The 26,351-nt window shown below is 39.4% G+C and overlaps 1 protein-coding gene across 1 annotated transcript in view; it reads left to right on the top strand.

Moving 5' to 3' along the window:
* aacs (acetoacetyl-CoA synthetase) overlaps positions 1–26,351 on the top strand; it is a 152,591-nt gene that overhangs the window by 8,701 nt on the left and 117,539 nt on the right. Inside the window, exons 3-4 of the mRNA XM_060844006.1 lie at positions 2,390–2,510; positions 4,192–4,305. Coding sequence (XP_060699989.1) covers positions 2,390–2,510; positions 4,192–4,305 — 235 coding nt within the window. The remainder of the gene's footprint in view (positions 1–2,389; positions 2,511–4,191; positions 4,306–26,351) is intronic.

Raw genomic sequence — 26,351 nt, 5'->3', positions numbered from 1 at the left:
GTCAGTCGCTGCATTCCTGCCAGCCAACTGCAAAGAAATGTTAATGGAACAGTTTGTGAGCTCTGAATTAAACTGTTGAGTTGTAGTGACTAAAGTGGTAGGCTGATTTTCTAATGTTTGTTTTCAGATAGGAAAGATTACAGCAAAATTTAATATGATCTTTGACACTCCTATTTTAGATTTGTCAGGATGCTATAGTTTGAAGATGATGATTAAGATGTGAGTTGTAAATTTATTGATATCAACTTCACAAATTTAGATGTATCCGAAGTATGTGTTCAACTCATTGCTGCTAGTGCTTTAGAATTATATATTTTATTTGATAGTTTTCTTGGAGACCAAATCATTTAAAACCACAACTTGTTTGTTACAAGTTGGAATGAGGATTAATTCAGCCTAAATGCTGACAGTTGATTAAATTTACAAATGATTAGACAGTCTTTTTAAACTTGAATAGTTAAATATTCACGAAATGTGAGTAATATTTGTAAATGGGCACTGTTTAAAATCAAGAGATAGCCAGCGAACTTCATGGAAAGAAGCAACCAATTGGAAACTCCTGAAAGTGGATGTTTCTGAATTCTCAGAATGTGGTTTTGATCCTGATAAGCTCCTGTGGTGAGAATTTTGGAAAGAAAAGACAAAATGTTACAAATTGAAAACAGTGTCTGTGTGATGGTCCCTCAGGAATGAGGATGACTTTTGCTCATTAAAGACTCCAAATGCACCTTCTTGCAATGTGGGATGGCTGTTGCACTGCAACCAGTTCTAGCTGACCAGGAAACTCCTCCTGCTCTTGCTGTCTGCAGTAAACATATGAGAGTGATTCTCAGGCTGTATATCCATCTGTTGGCCATCAAATCCTATGGTGGGACTTTGAATATGGTTTTCTTCCCCAGGGACAAGTAAGCTACCACAGTATCACCGATGTTTAAAAGGGCACTCTTTTCAAAAATCTATTAAGCACACTGGGAAGTTGTTACTTTTTAACTGCTCAATGTCCTGCTGTAACTATTAGTAACAAATTGTCAAAGGTCAGCAGTTAAATTTTCTATATGCAAATGGTAGCAGAGTTGATGGAGAATAGTAGAACCACCTCACTGGTCAGATCCTGGATTAAACTGTGATCTTTTAATTTACATTTTGATGTATTAACTCTGACTCAGCAATGTATAGCCGGAGGCTTAAATACAAAAGATGCTTTACCAGCATAAACTCTCAACATTGGTTTGAAAACCTGTAGAATGCCTGGCTATGGGTCAGGAGAATCACATGGTGATAACAGGGCTACGCTGCATAGTGGAAAAAGAACCTCCGCGTTGAAATGTATTCTATTAAAGCAGGCTAGCCAAATGCAATGGATAAATGATATCTGGAGTTCTGGTTATAGTTTGTTCTCGGAGCAGGAAGTCCTCGAGAGGCTGAGGAGAAAACATCTGCTCTTGGACTCTGGTGGGGAGGACACAAATTTGGCAGTTTTTCACATCATCAAAATGTCAGTGGGTGGGATGTGAGGGGAAGGAACATTGAATAAAACTGAAATGCTGACAATACACAAGATCGGTGTTTGAAGCACCAGGCAGGGAAGACCCAAGAGATAAAACAAATCAGTGACTACTGGATTCTATTATTTTGCAGCTGAAATTCCAAGCTAAGTGGAGGGACAAACTTTCTAAAGAAAAGAAAGAAATTTTAAAATTTAGTCCTTTTTTAAAAAGAGGACCAGAATCTAGGCATTTAGTTTTGAAACTGTATACAGTCAGTGATTACACTTAGCAGGGAACCGTGTAGAGATTACGACATATTGTGAATCTCCTATTTTGTCAGGAAGAATGTTATGATGGCTTGTGAAAAGTTATCTTTGCAATTATTTTATTTCATTTGAATGAGATTTCTACGAATTGGTGATTCAGGCTATCTCCTGTACTGAGAGCAAAATCTGTCAGATTATCGGAAATTCAATTCATGCTCTAAATTCATTTAGAGATAGTGTTATATTGTAGCTTTTGATGTGCACATTGTTGTGAGACGGTATTGGTAGAAGTGTGTGGGTGATCTTTTTGTGAATATTGTAGATTCATATGTGATTGGACCTCTAGTATCATAATATTATTTTAAAGTTGAGGCCTGTTATGTGTAGATTGTAAACTATTAAAATGCCCTAAATGCTACTTGAATTTTAAGTAAAATATGCTTTCAGTTCTGAAACTTTGTTTTTGGTGATTTTCTTTTTACCCATCAGTCTCTTTCTGTTTCCCCAGTTAAAAATGCTGTTAAAACCACAATGTCAGCCATGGTTTTAACTGAAAATAAAGTATGTAATAGATGAACTATTTAGGTTACTGTTGTAAGGAAACAAACTAAAAAAACTTATTGATGTTGCCTCCAGGTGGTTGACAGGACAAAAGGAATTGCAGATGTTCCTGAGTGGTTCAAAGGAAGCAGATTAAACTATGCAGAAAATCTCCTGAAGCATAAAGATGATGACAAAGTGGCACTTTATGCTGCATGTAAGTATTTTATTGATTTGATTTCAGGAGGAGTATGGTGAAACAAGACATTCCTTTTCATGAATTTCTTCTTTTGAAATTATGATGGGTTTTAATCAGAGCAAAACTAAATGTGCCTTTCAGCTTTGCTTTGTGTGGGACATGAAAAGCCAGTTGCCTGAATTCGCCACAATATGCACGCAATCTGTCCTGTCATAATTCTGTCCTTTCTATTTGATTTGTTGAAGACTGAATTCTACACTAAAGCTGTCCAGCTTTTAAAGGTCATCAGGCTAGATGAAAATCATGAAGAGTTGAACAGCGCATATGTGACATCCACTTGACAGACAATGGTCTGCCACCCTATCACACCTTCCCCCAAAAAAAGCTGCCAGTGGAAAATGAAAATCTGCTAGAACCTGTCACAGAGATACCCTGATTGGCTTCCATCAAATGTCACAATAAGTCCATTGTTACAACAAGCCCCTGTTTAATATACAAGCAACAGCTTTTATGAGAATTCTTTCATCAGTGGATAAGATAGCAAGTTTTATCTTTTTTAAAAAGTTTGATCAAATCTATTGATCCATTTGAAACATTTCCAAACTAAAATCCACATTTACATTCATGATTGAGGTAGAGATTGGTTGATGATCTGCTACATGGAGCGGGGTGAGGGGAGAAAACTAAGTAGTTTCAGCACTTGGTGTACAAGTGGCAAGATACTGATGATACTAGAAATGGTATATTGTTGTATAATGATCACTCGGGGTTGTTTAATTGTGACCAATTCTCTTCTTCCCTTTCCCAAGAGAAAAGTCAAATACCTGGCTGGATTGCAGTAATTTTTGATAAGATTGTTTTGCTAATGTGTTAAAGTGGTCCCTTTTTCTATGGTAGTTTATTAAAAACAAAGTCTTGTATTTAGCCAGATATGCCATTGAACCTCCATATTTCGGGTGATTTGCTTTGAATTTCAATTGCAACATTTGTGGGTTAGGGTGGCATGGTGGCTCAGTGGTTAGCACTGCCTCACAGCGTCAGGGACCCAGGTTTGATTCCAGCCTTGGACAACTGTCTGTGTGAAGTTTGCACCTCCCTGTGTCTGTGTGAAGTTTGCACCTCCCTGTGTCTGTGTGCATTTTCCTCTAGGTGCTCCGATGTCTTTCCACTGTCCAAAGATGTGCAGGGTAGATGGATTGGCCATAATAAATTGTACATAATATCCAGGGATGTGCAGCCTAGGTGGAAGTATAATGGGAGATGCAGTGGTGGGTCTGGGTGGGATGCTGTTTGGTGGGTCACTTTGGAGTTGATGGGCTAAGTGGCCCGCTTCTATACTGAAGGGAAATCTAGGTTCTGAAAGGTAAATCAAGCTCTGTTCTATCCATTCCGCATCTTCAATACCATAAAATACATACTTAGTGTTCCACTTCACAAGAGCTGTCAGTATCTTGGATGTGGTGACACTTCATGTACTTGCATGTTTATTCCAGAGTCTTGTAATTATTCTTCTGGACTGAATGTTTACTCGTGTGTCTAAATTTTAATATACTTAAGCGCTGAGGAGCACAGTTACAAAGTGTGTATGGATGCTTCTTTATAAATATTATATACACCAAATACAATTGGGTAACAGCATTTTGTATTGTACTGAATTTCTACTGTCAAGTTTTAATCGGTGTGTTTTATTGTTTAACAGCGGAAGGGAAAGAGGAGATTGTCAAAATGACATTCAAGGAACTAAAGAGAGATGTGGCTTTGTATGCTGCAGCACTCCGAAAGATGGGAGTGAAGATAGGTGACAGAGTTGTTGGTAGGTACTCATTTGACTTTTCTAAATGTAGAATCTTAATTTTCTGTCTAAACAAACTCAAGGTTTGAGGCAATTTCTTTTTGGTTACTTGAAGCATTTAAATTAGAAAGTAAAAGTTGGTACATTTTTAAAGACAAAAGAAAAGGGTGCGGAAGCCTGTCATTTGAGGAAATTATTCAGCAAATCATGCAACATGTTTATATATCTTTTTTTTGAAAGTGGAGCCTATCTCCATGTCCTCTTACAAATTACAGTAAATGCTGTAACACGCACTGATCTTACTGCCCTGCCCCCATCTACCAGGCACAGATCATTTCCTTTTATATTTGCTGCTAGGATGCTTTAAAAAAATCTTCCACCAGATATAGGCATTGCTGGCAAGACCAGCATTTATTGCCCAGTCCTAACTGTCTTTGAGTGGGCGCTGGTGAGCCGCTACCTTTAAACTGCTGTGAACTATGTGGTGTAGGTGCACCCCTGTTTCTGTTAGAAAGGGAGTCCCAGGATTTTATCCTAACTGAAGGAAAACCTGCATGTAGTGGTATTTCAAAGTATCCGTTCCCCTTGCCTTTCTCAATGGTAGAGATTGTGGGTTTGGGGTGTGCTGCTGAAGGACCCTTGAGTTACTAGCACTCCAGCTGCCACAAGTGGGCGGCACGGTGGCACAGTGGTTAGCACTGCTGCCTCACAGCGCCTGAGACCCGGGTTCAATTCCCGACTCAGGCGACTGACTGTGTGGAGTTTGCACGTTCTCCCCGTGTCTGCGTGGGTTTCCTCCGGGTGCTCCGGTTTCCTCCCACAGTCCAAAGATGTGCGGGGACAGGTGAATTGGCCATGCTAAATTGCCCGTAGTGTTAGGTAAGGGGTAAATGTATGGGTGGGTTGCGCTTCGGCGGGTCGGTGTGGACTTGTTGGGCCGAAGGGCCTGTTTCCACACTGTAAGTAATCTAATCTAAAAAAAAGAAGCAGATTGCCTCATTTAGTTGACCACATTGATGCTAACATTGTAGCTGGCTATAACTGATAGAACTTCTGAAAAGGAGCCAATATTGTTTGATCTTAGCTGATCAGTTTTGACATGTAGCATTGTAGTGTATCATGAATGTATAGTGGATTGCATTTGTAGTGAGGGTGGCCTGCTTTTTCAATTTAAGTATGAACTGTCTGAGGGAAAGTTTGACAATTGTCTCAGTCAGTTCACAACAAATGCAGTCTTAATTTTTTTTAAATCACGGAAACTGGAACAGGAACCATTAGTATAAAGGTAGTATAAAATTAGTGTCTTGGTATATCAATTAAATTGAGATACCAAGTAATTTTTCTTAGATGAATAATTCAGTAGAAATCTCAGGATTAATTCCCTCAAGATTTGGCACAGTGATTCACACATAGAGGCTGCACTATCTGACATTAAACAGCTGAAGGAAATGTTCTGAACAACTGTTTCACTGGAATGCTTTCCTGTAAGAGTAGGTTTGACTGCTTTTAAACTTAGAACATCGCCAAAGGGGAGTCTGTTATTTAATAACAGTTTCTAATGCAAGATGTCTTCATAGAATATATAGGGGCTGTTACTACATTCTGTATTCTAATACAAATTTGTTTCTTTCGTTGGATTAGACTTAGAAATCAATCCAGTCTGAGTTCAGTTTTGTTGATCATTGCATGCATATTGCATCTGCAACTTGAGTGAAAGTTTAAACACTCCTTTTGGAATTTGTTTCATTCTGCTTACACAATCATGCTTTTGTGGAAAACGTTACCAATGAGATTTCATTTGCAGCAGATAGTCATCTATAAATGAAAGACTGGCTTTGTTGAAATACTGATTGTTATATTTTCGGCAACAATAAAAGAAATACAACAGGACATCAGCAAAAAAATCAATGGAGCAATAGAAAGCCCTTTTTTCATGTTGCTGTTAAAGTATCCATTACTTCAAGGTCAGGATAACATTGGTGCACAACAAGCGATTAACAGGAACTCATGCAAAATTGAGAGTCTTGGACTGGAGGAAATTAGCAAGGATTGAGAATTGGTTAATGAGCCTAATCACATAAGTGGCATTTTCAGGCTGACAAGTAATGAGTGGGGTACCATAAGGATCAGTGCTTGGGTCTCAGTTACAGATAATTTGTATGCCTGACTTGGATGTGGAACCTGAATGCGATCTGTCCAAGTTTGCTGCTGATGTAAAGTTGGATGGGAATGTAAGCTGTGAGGAAAATGTAAAAAAGTATAAGCAATGCTCTTGGTGGCTGGAGAATAATGTTCAGGAGTATGAAGTTGCTACGTTTGAACAAAAGAGAGACACAGAATAGCTCTTAATTGGGAAGAAACTGGCAAGTTTTGGTATTCACAGACATCTAGGAGATCCAATCGAGAATATGATAAAATACTCATTTGCCTGATGGCTGCAGTTTCATTAGTGAGAAAGTTTGTCACCATCCAGAATATTGCAGTGCCTGCCCAACACTCTGCATACCATGTTAAAGATCCACACTCTCTGCCAATAGCACAAGGTGGCTGCATTGTGGACCATCTGCAGAATGCAGTGCAGCAGTTCAATAAGATTATTTTTGGAAATATGCCACAAGTCTGTGTAACCTACATCACCTGAAAGGGTAGGGGCTGCGGATGCATTGGAATGTCAACACTTTCAAGGCAGCACAATCCCAACTTGGACAGACGTCCCCTCCATCCCTTTATCATTGGGTCGCATTCTTGCAACCCATGACCTAACAGTATTCTGGGAGATCATTCATCACATTCACTTCAGGAATGTGCTCACTGCCAATCATTCAGGAGCACCTACAGTCATTCACTAAAGTTTGATCTTGCCAAGGATGACCATGTCCCAAGAATTAATTTAAAAACTAATCTCTTTGAGTCTCACTATCTTTCTTAAACTGTGAAGTCCTTTACTGCATCTGTATTGAGATTTTAAAGTTTTTATATATGTTCATTGTAATCTCTTAGCTTTTATATTCCTTTTCTTTTGCAACACAGTCTAAATTTCACTGACTTAACCTGACAAACTACCCCTCCTGTTCAGTTACTTTGAACCTTCAAAATCCCTCTTTTGTTGTACAGCACTGAGCTGACATCTATTCCCAGTTTAATCACTACTTTTCTTCTAAAGATGTTATTAGCTTAGAATAGACCAGATTGTGCATGGCTGACTAGGGAAATACTGGGCGAGTGAACCATTTTTGTTGCAGACTAGACTCTGGTATTTTACAGGCTGTCAACTGCTTTGAAGTTTGAAAGGTGGTCCTTGTTGGTCTGGCAGGAATGATCTGCTTGTATAAGGCAGCACAAATGTATAAATGGACATTAAGAAGGGATGTCTACATGTCCACTGGCTGCTTTTTGTTTGATCTGCCCCTGACATTTAACAATATTTTATTGCTGCATTCACTCTGTGCTGGTACACAAACTCTCATGTTTTTAAAAAAAATCTGTCATGAGAAATCAGTACAAGTATTAGCTGTCAAAATAATTATTTTGTTACTGAATTGAAAAATTTGTGAAATTATATCAGGAAATATGTAGTCCGTGGTTGAATCGAAGGCTACCAGAGCCATTTATGCCCTTTTTTGAGAATGGCAGTGAGGTCACAGTGGAATTATTGAAGCAATCTTGATCTCAGCATTGATAGTAATGGTGGCTGAGGTATAATCATTAGGTGCTGAACATTTTCAGTGAGGGCTATTGTGGAGCCATGCAAAAGTCCTACCACATTATGGGTGTCACTACTTATGTCTCTGACGTGACTATCTCTTGTAATCTCTGCACCATAGCAATGATATATGCTGTAAATGCATCAGTGTGATTTTTTTCAACATATTGAGGCTCAATAATCGCTCTGCTCTAGTTACTGATTCTACATATCTGCTTCCTTTGTTTTTATTTAGTTGCTAATCTTACTTTTGTAGGGTTAAAATCAATCTAAAGTGAGTAAGCCACAAAACACTTATTTTGGGCAGATATCTCTTAATCTCTAACAAACATTCTTGGAAAAACAGTCGTTGTATAAGGGATAAAACTGAATCATCCAAGGCCAAGGTTGCCTGGGTGGCTAGTTTGTGATGCACAGTGATGCCAACAGTGTAGGTTGATTTCCTGCATGAGCTGAGGCTATCATGAAGTATTCTCCATCTCAACCTCTCCACCAGTCTGATTTAAACCACCATCAAGTTGTTTGTCTCTAATGAGAGAGCAAGCCTTATGATATGGTCGGATAATGGCAACTTTCCCTTTTACCTTTGGCAAAATATAAGTTTAGTTAAATTGTAATGATGATTTGAGGTACGTTATCTTTGCATGTTGGGGAAACAACTTGCCTGTTGGGGAGTTCAGTTTGATGCACTTCTGAAAATTCAATTGACATCAATTCACTGTCTTCCTTTTAATTTGCCCCACCCCTAAGATGCTCTATTGTTTAACTTAGTTAACATCAAAGCCCAATCTCATACCAATGTGTGTTATGACGAACCACTGCAAATCTACCAGAAAAATGCTAACCACTGTGCTGAACTGTTGTGAAATAGTAAAATTAATCTTGTGCTGCAACATGAGTACTAAGCCACTGTAAAGCTAATCTACTAGTTTATTAAAATGTGTTCAGTTCGTGTGGCCCTAACTACAATGATGTTCTGTGGCCTGGCACAGTTGTCATTGCTGGACATGCAAGCTGTGCGCGTTAAACTCAGTAACCGACTTGCTCGCCAGTATTACATGAAACTGATGTGTTTTAATGCTGCTTAGCAGCCAATTTCAAATTCTTAGGTCATGGAAGTACTTCGAACTTTGCTTGACAGCACATTTAAAAAAGAAAATGCTTGTTTCTCGCAGTTATGTTCATTTGAGGCCTGCTACAGATGGATGGCCAACCTGCCTCTGAGGAGGCTGGCACAGTACCAAACAGGATCACTTGAACAGGACGTGCACACTGTTCTGTTGAACTGGCTGTCTTGTGATACCAATGGTTTGTGAGGCTGTAAAAGTTTGCTATAATTAAGAATGTGCCTTTGGGAAAGGAGATGCATGGGTAACAATTAGAGGTAGTTTTCTGAATTAACTTTTTAAAATAGGTAATTTAGTGTAGGTGGAAGCCGTAATGTAAATAGTTTAATATTTTTAGAGTTGTACTCTCAAAATTCTAAGTTGGAACTTGTGGTCTTTCTCTTGAGTGGAATCTGTAATGATGATTTTTTCCGATGTTGTTCAACTTATTAATGACTGGGAAAAGTAGTGATAGACAATAAACATGCAGGTGTATTACAAAAATCCCAGAATAGTTCTCCAACAACATGTCTTTTAATCCTAAATATTGTTCAAACAACATGTCTCCATTCCAAATAGAAGAACTTTGCATTTGTGTAGCACCTTTTCACATTCTGTAGCTACCATAGTTATTCTGATCCTGGTGCTATTTGGGAAATGAATGATTTGATCCAGCTGTGCCAATGCTCCAGTGAGAGTAGAGTATGACATGAAGGGGAACCTTCGGATGTTGATGCTTTGATAATATTACTGCTTTTGTCTTTCTTGACTGAGATCATGAGGGTAAGAGGAGTTTGTAAAGTAAGAATGGTAAATGCAGTCAGATTGTCCACGTTGGAGAGAATGAATATTTTCAGTTGTCAAGGCATCAAACAAACTGGTTTGGTTTGGTTTGAATGATGTCAGACTTCTTGAAAGTTGTTTCCAAATCTCATGAGCACTATCTCATTCTACTTGTGATGAGCCCTGAAGACTATGGGAAGGTGTTTTAGAGATGGGGAAGATCTGCCAATTGATACATATGATCTGCCCTGCTTTTGTGTCCATGGTGTTGAGATAATGGCAACTATTGATGGTGGCGTTGACGACTCTGGCAAGTATTTGGTGAAATTTTTTATAACTTACTCTTGCATGGTAGTTTGTGTTGAAACCAATTCCTTGGGTATGGTCCCCAATTAATTATGGTCCCAGATGTGAAAAACCCAAATTGTCAAACTCCTGGGTGAGGATGGATGTATTGGTTCCCATTTGTTATTGGATGCCCATCTATGGGGCTCAACAAGGATAATTTGAAAAGAATTTAGAGGATCCTGTAAACCTTTCTCCAAATTTAACCGTGCTTTCTTGAGCTTATTCATTTTGAAACCCCAGGAGAAATAAAAACAGAATGCAGATTAGTGTGTATGTGCAATGTGAGATGAGTACAAAGAAAATGTTGCTTTTAATCCCTGTTCATGTACATCCTTGGAAATGGAAGACACAAATCATCTGTTTCATGTTAGACTGCTGTTGTTTCTGTGAATATAATGATTGGTTCTGACAGCAATGATGATCATCCTGTGGCATTCAGCCATCTGGATCAAGTCTGTGATGTGGTCTGTAACCGTAACGTTTGAGTAGAATCAAAACTGAACATTGGGTGAATATGTCATTGATTAATTTACAGATAATCCATGGGGGAAGACTGATTCAGTGGTAATTTATTTGTTAGGTTCATTCTAATATTGGTAAATAGAAGAGATCTAGAAAATCAGCTCCATAAATGCTGTTAATTTGCACTGTAACAGTGCACTCATCATACATGATGGAGTGTCCATTCCGAGTTTTAACGTCGCTCGTCGACGTATGACAAACCCCTATCTAGCGAAACCACAGCCAGAAGATCTAAAAGGGGGACGGTAAAAACAATAAATAATTAAAATGACATTGTGCGGCAGAATTCCAGCAAGGCAAGGATGAGCTAAGGTTCTTAACTGTTCAACAGGATACCCACTCATCCTTTGTTGTGTGAAATTTATTAATTAACACCTAACTTACCCACCACCTTTAATCTAAGTGATCTATAAAATCAAACAATTTTATTAATAAAACCTAAAAACCAAAATTCTACTTAAAACCCCAATTAAAACTATAAAATATCACAAAAACTACTAAAACCATAGACTTAAATTTCCTAAAAACAAAACATAATATGTCGCATGGAGCTCCTATGAGTCCATAAAAATTCTTAAAAGCTCAAGAGTCAACGATAAAGTCCGGTTTGAAATGTTTTGTGCAAATGATTTAAATCTTGTAATCCCGAGGCTCTTCATCAAATCTGTGTTCTTTTCGAACCATTTTCCCCGGGTTCCCATAACAAACCCATAAAAAGATACGGTTCCACCTCCAACAAGGTCCAATATCTCCTTGACCAGATGTTTGTACTTCTTTACCTTCTCCTCCCAAGCATCCTCGAGAGAGTTAATCTGAAAGTCCGACCTTACGGTAACATCAACCACCACAATCTGCGTATCCTTTTTCAAAATAAGATCTGGAATCCAGAGCTTCCCAGATCTATCCTTGATCCGAGGCTCAACAAAAATTGTCCAACCAAACTTCTTCATGTACCCTATTAGCTCGTCTATAATTTTATTGTGCCTCTTGATCCGCTTGTTCTTCATATAGGGACACCATCCCGAAATATGTGCTACTGTCTCTGAACCTTCATTGCACCGTCTGCAGCTTTTCACATTAAATGGCCTGCCATAGGATAATGACGCCCTTGTTGGAAACAAATTGGTCTTTAACAAAAGTGCACTAATCACTTTGGACGATTTCATGTATTGTACTCTCTGCAGCCAACTATTAGAAATACCATCATTTTTAAAATGGTGAATTCCTGCCCCTTGACAGGGAAGGGCCATCCATTTTCGGCTTGGCTAGTTGGCCAGATAGCTTTGGTGCGCAGTCTAGAATGGAAATAAGGCCCACAGTAAACTCAGCTGCTTCTAATGCTATGTCAGTTCTCATCTATAACATGGGACATCTCCGGAAGAATGATATTTACTCAGTCTCTGAATTTAAAATAACATAATTGTTCAAGTGGAGAAGGAGGCCATTTGACCATCGTGGCTGCCTGAGCACTAACTTCTTCCCAGTCACCTGCCTTGCCCCAACCCGCTGCACATTATTTGTATTCATAAAACCATCTATAACCACCTTGAATGCCACAATAGGAACATTCTCTACCACATTTCCAGGCAGTGCATTCCATAGTCTATCTACTCGCTGTATGAAAAAGACTTTCTCGTGCCTCCTATTTCCTTCATTTGCAAAACACGTTAGAACTGTTCCTTCCAGTTCTCAATCCATTTATGAGTGAGTACGGTTTCTCCCTCCCACTCTGTCCAGATCCCTCATGATTTTGAAATCTTATCGAATTTCCTCTTGGCCTTCTCCTCTTCAAAGAAAAGTTCCCACCTTCTCCAATCTTTCCTCACAGCTGAAATGTCTTACAGATTAGACTGAGACATAGGAGCAGCTGCAGGCCAGTGACTTTGCTCCACTATTCAATTCAGTCATGGCTGATCAAATAATCCTCAACTCCACTTTCCTGCCTTTTTCCATAATCCTTTGCTTCCTTTATGATTTAAAAATCTGTCTGTCTCAGTCTTTAATATAGGAAACAGTGAGGCCTGCAAATGCTGGAGGTCAGAGTTGAGAGTGTGCTGCTGGAAAAGCACAGCAGGTCAGGCAGCATCTGAAGAGCATGAAAATAGAGATTTCGGGTCAGAGTGTTGATTTTCGCTCCTTGGATGCTACCTGACCTGTGTTTTTCCAGCAACACACACTCCACTCAGCCTTTAATATACCTTATGTCCCAGACTCAACAACCCTTTGCAGAATTTCACAGATTTACTATCCTAGTAGAAATTTCTCCTTGGCTCAGTGGTTAGCACTATTGCCTCACAGCACCAGGGACTTGGGTTCAATTCCAGCCTCTGACAACTGTCTGTGTGGAGTTTGCACATTGTCCTCGTGTGTGTGGGTTTTCTCCCACACTCCAAAAGATGTGCAGATCAGGTGAGTTGGCTATGCCAAATTGCCCATAGTGTTAGGTGAATTAGTCAGAGGGAAGTGGGTTTGGGTGGGTTACTCTTCGGAGGGTCGGTGTGGACTTGTTGGGTCAAAGGGCCTGTTTCCACACTCTAGGATATCTAATCTAACTGGCTAATTCCTTACTTTGAGATTATGGCCTGGAACCATTATTTTAAGTCTCTTCTGGGGACACTAATGAAGTCACATCCTTTCTGATGTGTGACACCCAGAAGTGCACAAAATACTTCTGCTGAGGACTAACTAGTGTCTTAAGTTCATCATAATCTCCCTGCTCTTGTACAAAGTCCAGAATACTCTATACATTAAGGGGACAAGTCAGTTACAAAGTTAATAATGACTAATCTACATATCCACACAGGTGTCTGTGCTTTTGCAACCCCTTCGCACAATACCTTTTACTTTATACCGTCTCCATGTTCTTTGTACCAAAGTTGATCACCTCACACATCTCTGAATTGAACTTCATTTGCCTACTCGCACACTTACAAATTTGCCAATATCCTTTAGAAGTTCTAAGCTGCTCCCCTCACAGTTCACAATTCTGTTAAGTTTTGTGTTGTCTGTAAACTTTGAAATGGTTCCTTGCACACCAAAGAAAAGCAAGGGTCCCATTAGGAAATACCCACTCAGCTGCCTTTTAAATGCTGTAATTGTACTAGACTCCTCCACTTCCTCTGGCAGCTCATTCCATATACGCACCAATCTCTGTGAAAAAGGTGCCCCTTATGTCCCTTCTAAATCTTTCCCTTCTCAGCTTAAATCTATGTCCTTAGTTTAGGACTCCCCAACCCAGGGGGAAGGAGCTCGCCTCTTTAACTTCTCCATGCCCTTCATGATTTTATAGACTTCTATAAGGTCACTCCTAACCTCTGACATTCCAAGGAAAATAGCCCCACCTTATTTAGATTAGATTACTTAGTGTCGAAACAGGCCCTTCGGCCCAACAAGTCCACACCGACCCGCTAAAGCGCAACCCACCCATACCCCTACATTTACCCCTTACCTAACACTATGGGCAATTTAGCATGGCCAGTTCACCTGACCCGCACATCTTTGGACTGTGGGAGGAAACCGCAGACACGGAGAGAATGTGCAAACTCCACACAGTCTGTCGCCTGAGTCGGGAATTGAACCCGGGTCTCAAGCGCTGTGAGGCAGCAGTGCTAACCACTGTGCCACCGTGCCGCCCATTTAGCCTTCCCCAAGAGCTCAAACTTCCAATCCTGGCAACATCCTTGTAAATCTTTTCTGAACTCTTTTTCACATTTAACAATATCTTTCCCATAGCAGGGAGACCAGAATTGAATTCAATATTCGAAGAGCGGCTTAACCAATGTCCTGTATAACCACAAAGTGAAATCCCAACTCCTATAATTTCTTTCAACTTGAGCATCAGTCACCTGATATTGCAGGGGACTTTGAAGAGTCATCTGAGACTGACTTGTTTGGTTCTATGTCATTAGGCTACTACAATATTATTTTGTTTGGAGCGATTTGTTTACAACATTGGGGGTGTTAAGGATCAACCACATTATGAAAAATCCTTGTCCTGTCGATGTTGTTAATTAATCAGTTGATTTGTTTTAATCATGGCCTGTGGTTTTCCGGTCATTATTTTTTGGTGATTACTTACAAATGACTACATTTATTTGATTTGTTTCACAATATTCCACAATGGAAATTGACTCATGACCTCTGGAGACTAGCCCAGTGGGATAATTATTGATTTGAGTATTCAAACTTGTTTGTGTGCTGCGTTTTCTTTTAGATTGCTTATGTAAAATTTACATTCTTTCTATACTTCTGTCAATGATAAACTACTGTGAAATACTTCTGTGATTATTCACAGTTATTTTTAAAATATTGAACTTGATTGTTTGTTTAAGCGTGGTGTTATCAGTTAATACTTGTTTGTAAAAGGTTGTGTCCGACTTGGTAAACTATTTACTTGAACTTTAATAATGCTAATCCTGAGATGTATGCAAGCATATGGATATCATTGGTGTTGGAAAGAGGCTGTTCAAGCCACCATCTTTCCAGTTGTTTAGTAAAGCCGTTCAATTAGCTTCAAATCCCTGTTCCTTCTCCATTGGCCTGTAATGAATTTTTCTCTTCCAAATTCTCCGAGTGTCCCTGTTTCCACCATACATTGCTTTTAAAAAAAAGACCTTCCTTTTACTTTGCCAATCACTTTAAACTTGGGTCTTCTTGCCACCAATATTGTTACCAGTCAAAACAGTTTCTTTCTATTTACTCTATCAAAATCATTTCAGGATGTTTAATATGTCAATCAGTACTGTATAAAATGTAACTTTGTTAACTTGCTCTGTTCAATAACAGGATAATGCAAGAATACATGAAAAGCTTTTTGAAATTGATCCATTCCATTCACGAAAGCAAGAGAGATTGAAAGAAAGCTGCTCATTACCTCAGTTCACATTAGGGTGGATGTCCCACTTTCATACTCCATTAGAATGTGCAGAATGAACACACCCTCATCTGACCATAGGTGTGAATTCCATGAGAACAATTACAGAATGAAATGATGTGCTGTTGAATGACTCATTGAGAGTTTACAGCTTCTTTTCTCTGGGCATGAGTATCGCGTTCATTCCATTGACTAAATTGACAGGCTCCCATTGATCTGATTTTAGTTTTCTCCTCACTGTGCTGGTTAAATCAAATTTACTAATTCTAGCTGAGATGGATCCCTTCATCTGCTGCTGTCATAAATTCCAAAATAAATGATATTGACGAAGACTGCATTTAGAAGTGAAACAGTTATTAGATTATTAATGTTTTAATCAATAGTTCCATATTAACATCATGTGTTAAACGCATGGTGCAAGAAAAAAGGGTTCCATTTTGTAAGGCACTGGTAATGGGACAGGAAGGAGCTGTACTATTGGGATGGAATCCACCGGAACCTACCTGAGAGAAGGAACCAAGTGGAAAGGTTAACTAAGATGCTCTTGAGGACTTTTAAACTTGTTAAAGAGGTTGGGGAGGGCTCAACAGAGGTCACCAAAGCTTCCACAATAAGCAATAGGGCAGAAAGTATGGGAAGGGTCAGAAGTCTAACTTCAGGCACAGCAGATAAGGGGACAATTATGAGAAGGGGGTCAGTGAATGCAGGACTGAGAGTGTTGTACTCAACTGCACACAGTATACAAAAAGGTAAATAAATTTGAAATGCAGTTTGAAATTGACAAGTACAATATTGTGGGCATCACCGAAACATTGCTGCAAGGGGATCAGGGCTGGGAACTAACTCTCCAAGGATACATTTCCTGTTGAAAGGGCAGTCAGATGGGCACAGGGAATGGTGGTTGCCATGCGGGCAAGAAATTAAATTTATATTGATAGCAAGGAATCATCTAGGGTTGGAAGACATAGAATCTGTGTGGGTAGCGTTGAAGAACCACAAAGGAGAAAAGACCCTGATAGATGTGTAGAGGCCCCCCTAGCATTGGTCAGGATGTGGGGCAGAAAAAAAAATAGGAGATAGAAAAGGTATGTAAGAAAAGTAAAGTTACAATCATCATGGGGGACTTCCATATGCAGTGGACAGGGGAAAGCAGGTTGGCAGCGAATAGAATCATAGTGTCTGTTTCCATGTGTATGACTCTTCGGTCCAACTTGACCATGCCAACCAAGTTTCCTAAAATAAACTAGTCCCACCTGTTCACATTTGGCTCATATCCCTCTAAATATTTCCTATTCATGTATCTGTCCATGTGTGTTTTAAATATTGTATCTATACCTGCATCTACCATTTCTGCTGGCAGTTCATTCCTTATACAAACCACCCTCTGTGGAAAAAGTTGCTCCTCAGGTTCCTTTTTAAATCTTTTTCCTCTCATCTTAAAAATATGTGTCCTAGTTTGGAACTTGCCAACCCAAGGGAAAAGATCTTTGCTATTCACCTTATCTATGCCCCTCATGATTTGAGGAACCTCTTGTAAGACCACCCCTCAACCTCCTGTGCTCCAGTGAAAAAAAGTCCCAGCCTCTCCTTATAACTCAAACCCTCCAATCTTGCCAACATCCAGGTAAATCTATTCTGGTCCCTGTCCAATTTAATAACAGGGCAACTAGGGCAATCAGAACTGTACACAGTAAGAAAGGAATTCTTGGAAAGTCTGAGATTGTTTTTGGAGTAGATTCCACTGGGGAGCAGGTAATTCTGTGAAATGAGGCAGTCTTGATTAGGAAGCTCAAGGCGAAGAAACCCCTAAATGGCGTTGACCACAATACGATAGAATGCACCTTACGGTTTGAAAGGGAGAAGCTGGAATCTGATGTACTGTTGATTAAAGATAACCACAAAGATGTGAGGGAGGAGCTGGCCAGAATTGATTGGAAGGGGAGCTGAGCAGTAAAGATGGTGAAGTAGCAATGGCAGGAGTTTCTTGGAGTAATTCGTGGGCATGGTAGAAATTCATCCAAAGGAGAAAGGAACATACGAGGTGGAGAATGAGGTAACCATGCTGACCAGGGAAGTCAGCGACAGCAGCATAAAAGAGAAAAAATACTATGTATTGAAGATTACTGAGAACGTAGAGTATTTGGAAGTTTTTAAAAAAACTAGCAGATGATAAGTTAAAAAGCAATGGTGGGGGCTGGGGGGTTGCGAAGTGATGGGATGGAAGGAGGAGATTAAATAAGAGCATAAGCTTGCTAGTACTATAAAAGAAGATTGGAAACTTTTTTCTAAGATATATAAAAGGTAAGAAAGAGGTGAGAAATTGATCATCTGGAAAATGAAGCTGGAGAGGTAGTGATGGAGAACAAAGATAAAGTGGAGGAACTGAATGTGTACTTTTGCATCAGAATTCAGTGGAGGACACCAATAGTATACAAGAACTTGAGTCAGGGGGAAGGGATGAGCATAGTCGCTGTCCCTAAGGAGAAGGTCCTGGGGAAGGTGTCAGGTCTGAAGGTGGATAAATCACCAGGACCAGATGGACTAGACCGGAGAGTTCTGAAGGCCAAAACTGATGAAAGTTTGAAGGCATTGGTAGTGACCTTTCAGGAATCGCTTGAGTCAAAGAACATCCCAGAGGACTAGAAAATGGTTAATGTAACACTGTTATTTAAGAAGAGAAGGAGGCAGAAGACCGAAAGCTATAGACTGTTAGCCTGACCTCTGTCATTGGTAAGATTTTCAGTCTATTAATATAGACGATATTGTGGAGTACCGTACTTAGAAGTGCATAGTGAAATAGTGTGTGCTTCATCAAGGGTAGGTCATTCCTGACAAATCTCTCCGAATTCTTTGTGGACATTTGAGCAAGTTAGACAAAGGATGTGATCTATTTGGATTTCCAGAAGAACTTTAATAAGGTGCCACACAGGAGGCTGCAAAATAAGATAAGACCTATGGAGGTAGAGGCAAGGTCCTGGCATGGTTAGAGGATTGATTGACAAGCAGAAGGCAGAGAGTGTGGTTAAAAGGGGTCTTTTTATTTTCAGGTTGGCAGCTGGTGACTAGTGGAATTCCACAGGGATCAGTGTTGGGACCACAACTGTTCATGTTCTATATTAACTATCTGGATGAAGGAACTGAGGGTATTGTTGCTAAGTTTGCAAATGACACAAACATCAGAAGACTTTGGTAGGAAGAGTAGAGGTGTAGACAGTTTTACAAATGGGGGGAAAAGCTTCCAAAATCTGAAGCACACAGGGACTTGAGGATCCTGGTTCAGAATTCTCTTAAGGTTGACATGCAGGCTCAGTTGGCAGTTAGGAAGGCAAATGCTATGTTAGCATTGATTTCAAGAAAGCTAGAATGCAAGAGCATGGGTGTACTGATAAGGCTGTGTCAGGCTCTGGTAAGACCTCATTTGGAATATTGAGAGCAGTTTTGTTTTCTAAGGAAGGATTTACTGGCCTTTTGAGTGGGTCCAGAGAAGGTTTACCAGGATGATAATGTATCTGCTGCTCTTCAACTTCTGGACAGGAGAAGTCACAAGTTTGGAGGATGCTATCGGAGAAGCCTTGGTGAATTATTGCAGTATATCTTGTAAATGGTATATGTTGACTTCATCACCAAATCACAGTGGCTTTAATTTTGGAAATGTTGGATGGGGTGCCAATCTAAGGGCAGTTTTGTCTTGGATGGTGTCAAGCTTCTTAAGTATTGTTAGAGATGCACCCATCCAGGCAAGTGGAGAGGATGCCATTACACTCCTGACTTGTCTTGTAGATGGTGGACAGGTGTTGGGAACACAGGAAGCAAGTTATTTTTTTGCAGGATATCTGGAATCTAACCTGCTCTTGGAGGTACATATTTATATGGCAGGTTGAGTTCTGTTTCCAGTCCGTGGTAACTCCCAGGATGTTGGTAGTGAAGGCTATTGAAATTGAAGAGGTAACAGGTGGACTGTCTCTTGCTGGAGATGGTCATTGTCTGACACTTATGTGAAGCGAGTCTTACTTGCCACTTGTCAGTCCAAACTGGAAGATTATCCTGGTCATGCTGCCTATGTTGATAATACTTGAGGCGTTGTGACTGGGACTGAACATTGTGAGAACATCAGTGAACATCCCCACTTCTGATCTAATGCTGGAAGGAGGGCCATTGGTGAAGCAACTGAATATGGTTAAGCCGAGAACATTATGTTGAGGACCTCCAGCAGAGATGATGAACCACCAACAACCACAACCACCTTCCTTAGTGCAAGGTAAAATGTCAAACATTAGAAAACTTTCTCCGGAATCACATTTAAGGCTAGTTTTGTTCAGGCTCCTTGATATCACATTTGGTTAAATGGTGCCTGGATGCCAAAGGCAGTCACTCTTACTTTGCCCCTGAATAACGAGTAATCTGATGGCCAGAGTGATGTGTGGAACAGTGTAGATTGGAGTGGTCTAGAATCCCCAAGTCAGCTAACTATATGGGAATTGTTCAAGAAATTGAGCTTTCTGATATGTAATTCTCTTGAATTGGAAAAACTTTGGGATGTGGGGGAAGGAAAAGAAATGAGGATGAATTTCTTCAGCAAGAGAGTGGTGATTGTTGCACCCATTGCCACATAGGCCAAATCATTTAATGTATTTAAGACTGAGATAAATGGGCTCTCAATGAATATGGGACCAAGGCTTATAACCTGAAGGCAGGAGAATGGGGTTGAGAAACGTATCAGCCACGAACAAATGGTCTGAGCAGAGTTGATGCGCCGAATGGCTTGATTCTTCTCTTAGATCTTATGGTCTGAAAGTCCAATAATTTAGAATTGTAACTATTAAACTGAACACGTTTCTCACTGCTGCCCCTTCCCTGTGAGAACAGTGACATGACCCTACTAACGGCAACACTGAGCAGCCCTGACCCATCTGAATTAACCCCATTCTCCCCTGGTATGTTAAGTATTCACCACCTAACTCGTTCCCTACCCACCTGACACACTGCTCTTTTACTAGCCAACTGCATCCCTACCCCTCACTCACCTGAGTGACTGTCAAATTGATTTTGGAATTTTGAGTCCTGAAATAATGGCAAGTGCCATTTTAAAAAAAAAAGTGTGTCTCGGCCTATAGTGCTATTTCCCTCATCGAAACATTCAGGATGTGGCAGAATCAAAACATTGGCCAGGGAAAGCATTGACAGGTAAGTGGGTAATTTTAAGAGAATTATAGATGGTCAGATCTGTTCTAAGATTGATCTAACTATTTGGGCCCTTGCTCAGAGCCTGGAAGTGTGATGAAGAATTATATTTGGGTTTTGGGCATGAAACAGTCATTTGAAACCAGACACATTGCTGTAACGTAACGTATTAGCCAATTCTTGCCTCGGAATTGGTTTTGATCTTGAATCCAATTTTCAGAAGACATCTAAGTTATATTGTGCTTGTTTTCACTTGCAATCAGAAAGTCAATTGTGGTTTGTAAATTTGCCTTCAGATATGTGCTTCTGAAATTTGGAATTCCTGTCTCCATCCCTCATTGCTTGAATAGATTTAATTATTATTTGTAGCTCCTTTTTGTTCAGCTTCATGGGACTAATTTAAGGTGTTTTCCTGATGGGTATAAAAGTAAGTTGCATCTCTGAAATTTGAGCTGATTCTCATTTTAAACATTGAGCACAGTCACTTCGAAGGAACCAGCTGGGTGGAATTACTGATGACCAGCCTCGAGAGGGCTTGAATAGATCAGTGATGGTGATCAATAATTCAGGGAGCTTTACTAATGCATTTGTGTAACGTTGGTGATTAATTTCTCCCACAGTATTAAATGTACACAGCTGTTGTGACTTTAGATAACCTTGTAATCAAACTTCATCACATAAATAATTTTAAATAGGATATAATTCTTTTTAAAGCAGGTGAATTGATCATTCTTGGTACTTGATTTATTTGTTCTCAATAGCTGCCTTTAGATAGGATTCATATTGTGAAATCCCAAAGCAGTAAGTTTTTCATTCTCGAGACACCATTAAATTTTCTTGAAGTTGCATCTTTTTGAGTTGACTTCTGCAGGAAAGTTTAAATTTTAATGTGATAGCATATGATGATGTGGAGGTGCTGGTGTTGGACTGGGGTGGACAAAGCTTAACAATCACACCATATCAGGTTATAGCCCAACAGGTTTATTTGGATGTACAAGCTTTCGGAGCGCTGCTTCGCCAGGTAGCTAGTGGGGCAGGATCATAGAATTTATAGTAAAATATCAACATGTCATATAACTGATGCAATGTATCGCACAAACCTAGATTGCTGTTAAGTCTTTAATCACTTAGACTGGTTTGCAGGTTTCGATTCAAAAAGCACACACACTGTAGGCAGTCAGTCTGTGACATTTTATAAATTCCTACTTTGGAAGTCGAACTTGACTGACTCAAGGTTGGAATACAGACACACTGTAACTTCACACCTTTTTTTAATGCTTTGTCTGAGCCGAGATATCGACTTTTGTTTGTTACAAAACCTTAAGTTCTCTTGGGAATGTGACCTGAAAGAAGTTCTAGCTTTTCTATACTAATGAATCAAAACTTGCAACCCATTCTAAGTGATTAAAGACTTAACAGCAATCTAGGTTTGTTCAATACATTTCACCAGTTATATGACATTTTGTTCTTTTACTAAAAGTTCTGTGTTCTATGATCCTGCCCCAATCCATTTACCTGATGAAGGAGCAGTGCTTCCAAGTAAACCTGTTGCACTATAGACTATAAGCTGGTGTTCTGTAATTTTAACAGCATGTGATGTTAGACTAACTACTGTCAACATCTAACCCTGTGGCTATGTACAAGTCTCTTTTTAAACTTTACTCTGCTTTCCTTCAATGAGTTCAATTGAATGGTATTCCTGTACATTGTCACTTTTCTAATTCTTGAACATTGATACAAATACCACTTTTGGTTGTCTTGCCCTTGGCTTTAGTGCATGTAAGTTGTACCAAAAGACTAATTTTAATGGAGCAGGTACACAAATAGCTCATAACAACCCTGATTTCTTTTGGGGGAATGTTCTCAGGCCCTGAACAGCATAGGCTGTGGTGAGAAATTGGTGAGAATCAGGTGTATTAATATTGTTTTGTCTTACTATGGTAATCAAGCCTCGCTCTTCCTGGAGCTGTCACAAGCTGAAGATTTAATAGAAGGGAGGTGATGGCCTGGTTGGATGAACAGTCCACTGATAATACCGAGATCCAGGCAATATTCTGGGGACACTGGTTTGATTCCCACAATGGCAGATGGTGGAACTTGAATTCAATTTTTTAAAAATCTGGAATTATGAGTTTAATGATGACCATGAATCATTGTCAATTGTCTGAAATACCATTCACCTAATGTGCTTTAGGTTTGGAAACTGCCATCGTTGTCTGGTCTTTACTACATATAACTCCAGACCCACAGCAATGTTGTTGACTCTTAACCACCCTCTAGGCAATTAGGGATGGGCAATAATTGCTGGCCTATCCAGTGATGCTTTCATCTGTGAATGAACATAAAACAAAAGTTCACAAAATTCCAGATTTTACCTGTCACATACACCAACGTTGACCAAGATCACAGGCTAAGTTTCTGTGTTTACTCATAATGACTGACTATTTGTTACAAATATGTACATTCTAGCTACAAGTCAACAGTTGTGAACCATTGGTGTCTAACTCTACTGGTTAAAACTCTAACTCCCTTTATAAAAAACGCTGCCAGAAACTACAGATGACACCTTTTTTTGTGTTTTATGGGAAGAGGAAGAGACTGAGAAAGCTGGATTTACAGGACTGACCAAAGGGTTCTCCTGAGGTTATTCTTTTTCTGATCAGGGCTTGTTTCTCAAACCTCCTTCTCTAGGTACTTTTGCTTTCTTGTAGAAGGCACAGAGCGACTGGTTCACACTTTTACAAAGGCCCCTGACGTCTTTGCTAAAAGCCACAATTTACAGCAATTGATGAGGGAAAGGAAATAGCTTTCTTCAGATCTGAGGTTTTTTTTAAAACTGCAGTGAGAGGACAGCTGGCACAGCAGGTCTACCAACAACTTTTTAAAAGGTGGTGCCTATTTTTTTGATACCCATTTCATGAAGAGATGAGCCCTGATACTTAACTCTGTTGTTTTCATTTCTTTTCTCTCATTATATTTGTGTGTTCTAACATCACCACCTCTGGTTGTACTGTTGCATTCCCTTAGGATCATTGTTATGTATTTGGATAAGTTGCACATTTTTTACTGTGGACTGTCAAATGAAGAGTTATTTTAAAAAAGGAAGGAAGTAATGTATCACTTCTGTTCGGGGCCATTAACATTTAAAGCAAACTATGAACGTCTCTTGTAACAGACTTTGCATTTTTAAACAAAAACAAACTTTATTGTATCAAAAAGACTTTATTGAAAAATTTCATATAGTTTATGATATCTTGGTTATTTACCACTAGAAAGACCACATTAAAATATGCTACAGTCCCCAAAAATTTCAAATTTCCTTCATTCTAGGTATTCCCAAAAATAAAACCTTTAATTTACTGTTCTTGACTGAATGCCTCTGTCCCTTGCCTTCTCAGTGCCTCCTAACCAACTGCTGGGTACTTTATTTCGCCACAATGTTCTTTGAGGACCACCAATAGGATTTTCTACTTTGAACTAGCCAGTCTTCCGGCTTTTTCTCTGCTTATCAAATAAAAGCTTAGATTAAGCCTACCCACATTCCACATGGCAAATGATAAAGCTAACGTTTTCTCTGCTTAGAGTGCAGATTTATGAATTGTTCTACACGTTGACTGTCTTCACCCTCTGAGCTGGAAGCTAGATAGCCCGTGTCCAAGATACAACTAACTCTCTTCTGCAAGCACCCAAATAAATTGAAACTAGAGAACTTTCTGAAGCACCACCCGGCCTCTTGATGTAGACTGCGGAGATATCTTCAAGCAGGCTTTTCAAGTTAAGCGCAGTGTATTCCCCATTTAAAATAAGTTTGCTCTGATGAAAGAAATTGTCTCTTTACAACTGGGTATTAGCAAGTTTAAGAATCTCTGACTCTCAAAACAAAAACCTCTTGCTGGATGGTTCTTACTGCAAGGATTTAATATATCGTGTCTCCAATTCTTTAGCTAGATAAGCCCAACTGCTGGCTTGTGAGGACTGCAGATGCTGGAGACGAGAATCAAGAGTGTGTTGCTGGAAAAGCACAGCAGGTCAGGCAGCATCTGAGGAGCAGAAGAATCAATGTTTTGGGCATAAGACCTTCATCGGGAAGGGCTGATGAAGGGCTTTTGCCCGGAATGTTGACTCTCCTGCTCCTCGAATGCTGCCTGACCTGCTGTGTTTTTCCAGCAACACACTCTCGACTGCTGGCTTATGATCTTACCTTTCTGTCTGTTAACCTCAAGTCTGCACAGCCTCAACCTTTTTAAGCATTATAAACTCCAAGTATGTTTTAGTTACATTGATTTCAGAACAGCTTTTGCCAGTTTCTCAAACACAGACCCTAGGGTTTTACAGTTAACATCAAGTTTCCAGAATTAATGTTTTATGTGCTAAAACACATTATTAAATATTTACAACATGGACCCAATTTTGTACTGATATTTCGATGCCATACAATTTATTCACTTGCAATGCTGTCCTGCCCTATGACAGAAAATAAGTGGAGGAGCCAGTAATTTTTTTTAACACTCCAGATGTTTGGCGCAAAGCTGTGAATGTTAAACTCAATAATCCAATGAGCATTTGGAAAGATGTAAATTACTCTTTTTTTTCTCTATTGGTTTCAAGACCTAGAGTCCCACTCCTAATTTTCTTTTGAACAGTGTGCAGAGAGAATATAGTTCGGCCGCACCTCAAATGAATACTGAAACTTATTCATCTGGGATCTCTGGTCAAATTGATTTGGTTCTGAATGTTCATTCCTAAGAAGCAGCTGTTTGAGAGTCCCTGCAAGAATTCGTAGAGCTCAAAGTTCAGTTTCCTTTGGAAGAAGTATAACATGTATTGAGTTTTAATTGCAGCTGGCTAATCCATTGCACACTTGCAAAAATTTGAAATGCCTGAAATGGCAATAGTTGAAATTGCCATGATGCTACTCATCAGCAAAGCCTTCAGTAATTACTCATTGAGGGCTGAAGAGGGCTTTTAGAGTTATCCTGCTTGTTCTGCTGAAGCATCTCTTGTTTATTCCAACATTTGAGACTTTAGCTCAATTAAGTTTTGAGAGTGATCATACTAAAAGTTTGCAAATATGCATCATGATCAAAGCTGATTACTTCATTTGCAAGTTCTTTGAAGTTCTATATATGCCTCAATGTCTTTGACATTTTAAAAATTTCAAAATATGCTTTATTCATAAAAAAGATCTTTGTATAAATACATAGTCACTAATGCTGTTCAGTTCTACACAGTACCGTATGAAGAAACAAAAAAAAAGTTCAAACATTGGCGTTTTACTCTATCCAGTAAACAAACCAAAAGGCATTTCTTTCTTGTAGGGAATGTGTCTTGAAGGCTGTAAACTCAGCATGCAGGCTTTACAAATTCCACAAATGTGCCTTTAGTCCTTTTTTCAATGGTGTTAGCACTCACTTTATTTTTGTCAAACTGACTGGTGAAACATGACTGCTTATTCATCTGGAATCTCTGGTCAAATTGATTTGGTTTTGAATGGTTCATTCCTAAGAAGCAGCTGTTTGTTGAAGGGAGCCAGATAATTCAGTCAGTGCAA

The sequence above is a fragment of the Hemiscyllium ocellatum genome, chromosome 24 (assembly GCF_020745735.1).
Source record: "Hemiscyllium ocellatum isolate sHemOce1 chromosome 24, sHemOce1.pat.X.cur, whole genome shotgun sequence".
In the NCBI taxonomy this organism is placed as follows: Eukaryota; Metazoa; Chordata; class Chondrichthyes; order Orectolobiformes; family Hemiscylliidae; genus Hemiscyllium; species Hemiscyllium ocellatum.
Note: the sequence above shows the minus strand (reverse complement) of the source record. Positions and strands in the feature narration are given on the sequence as shown.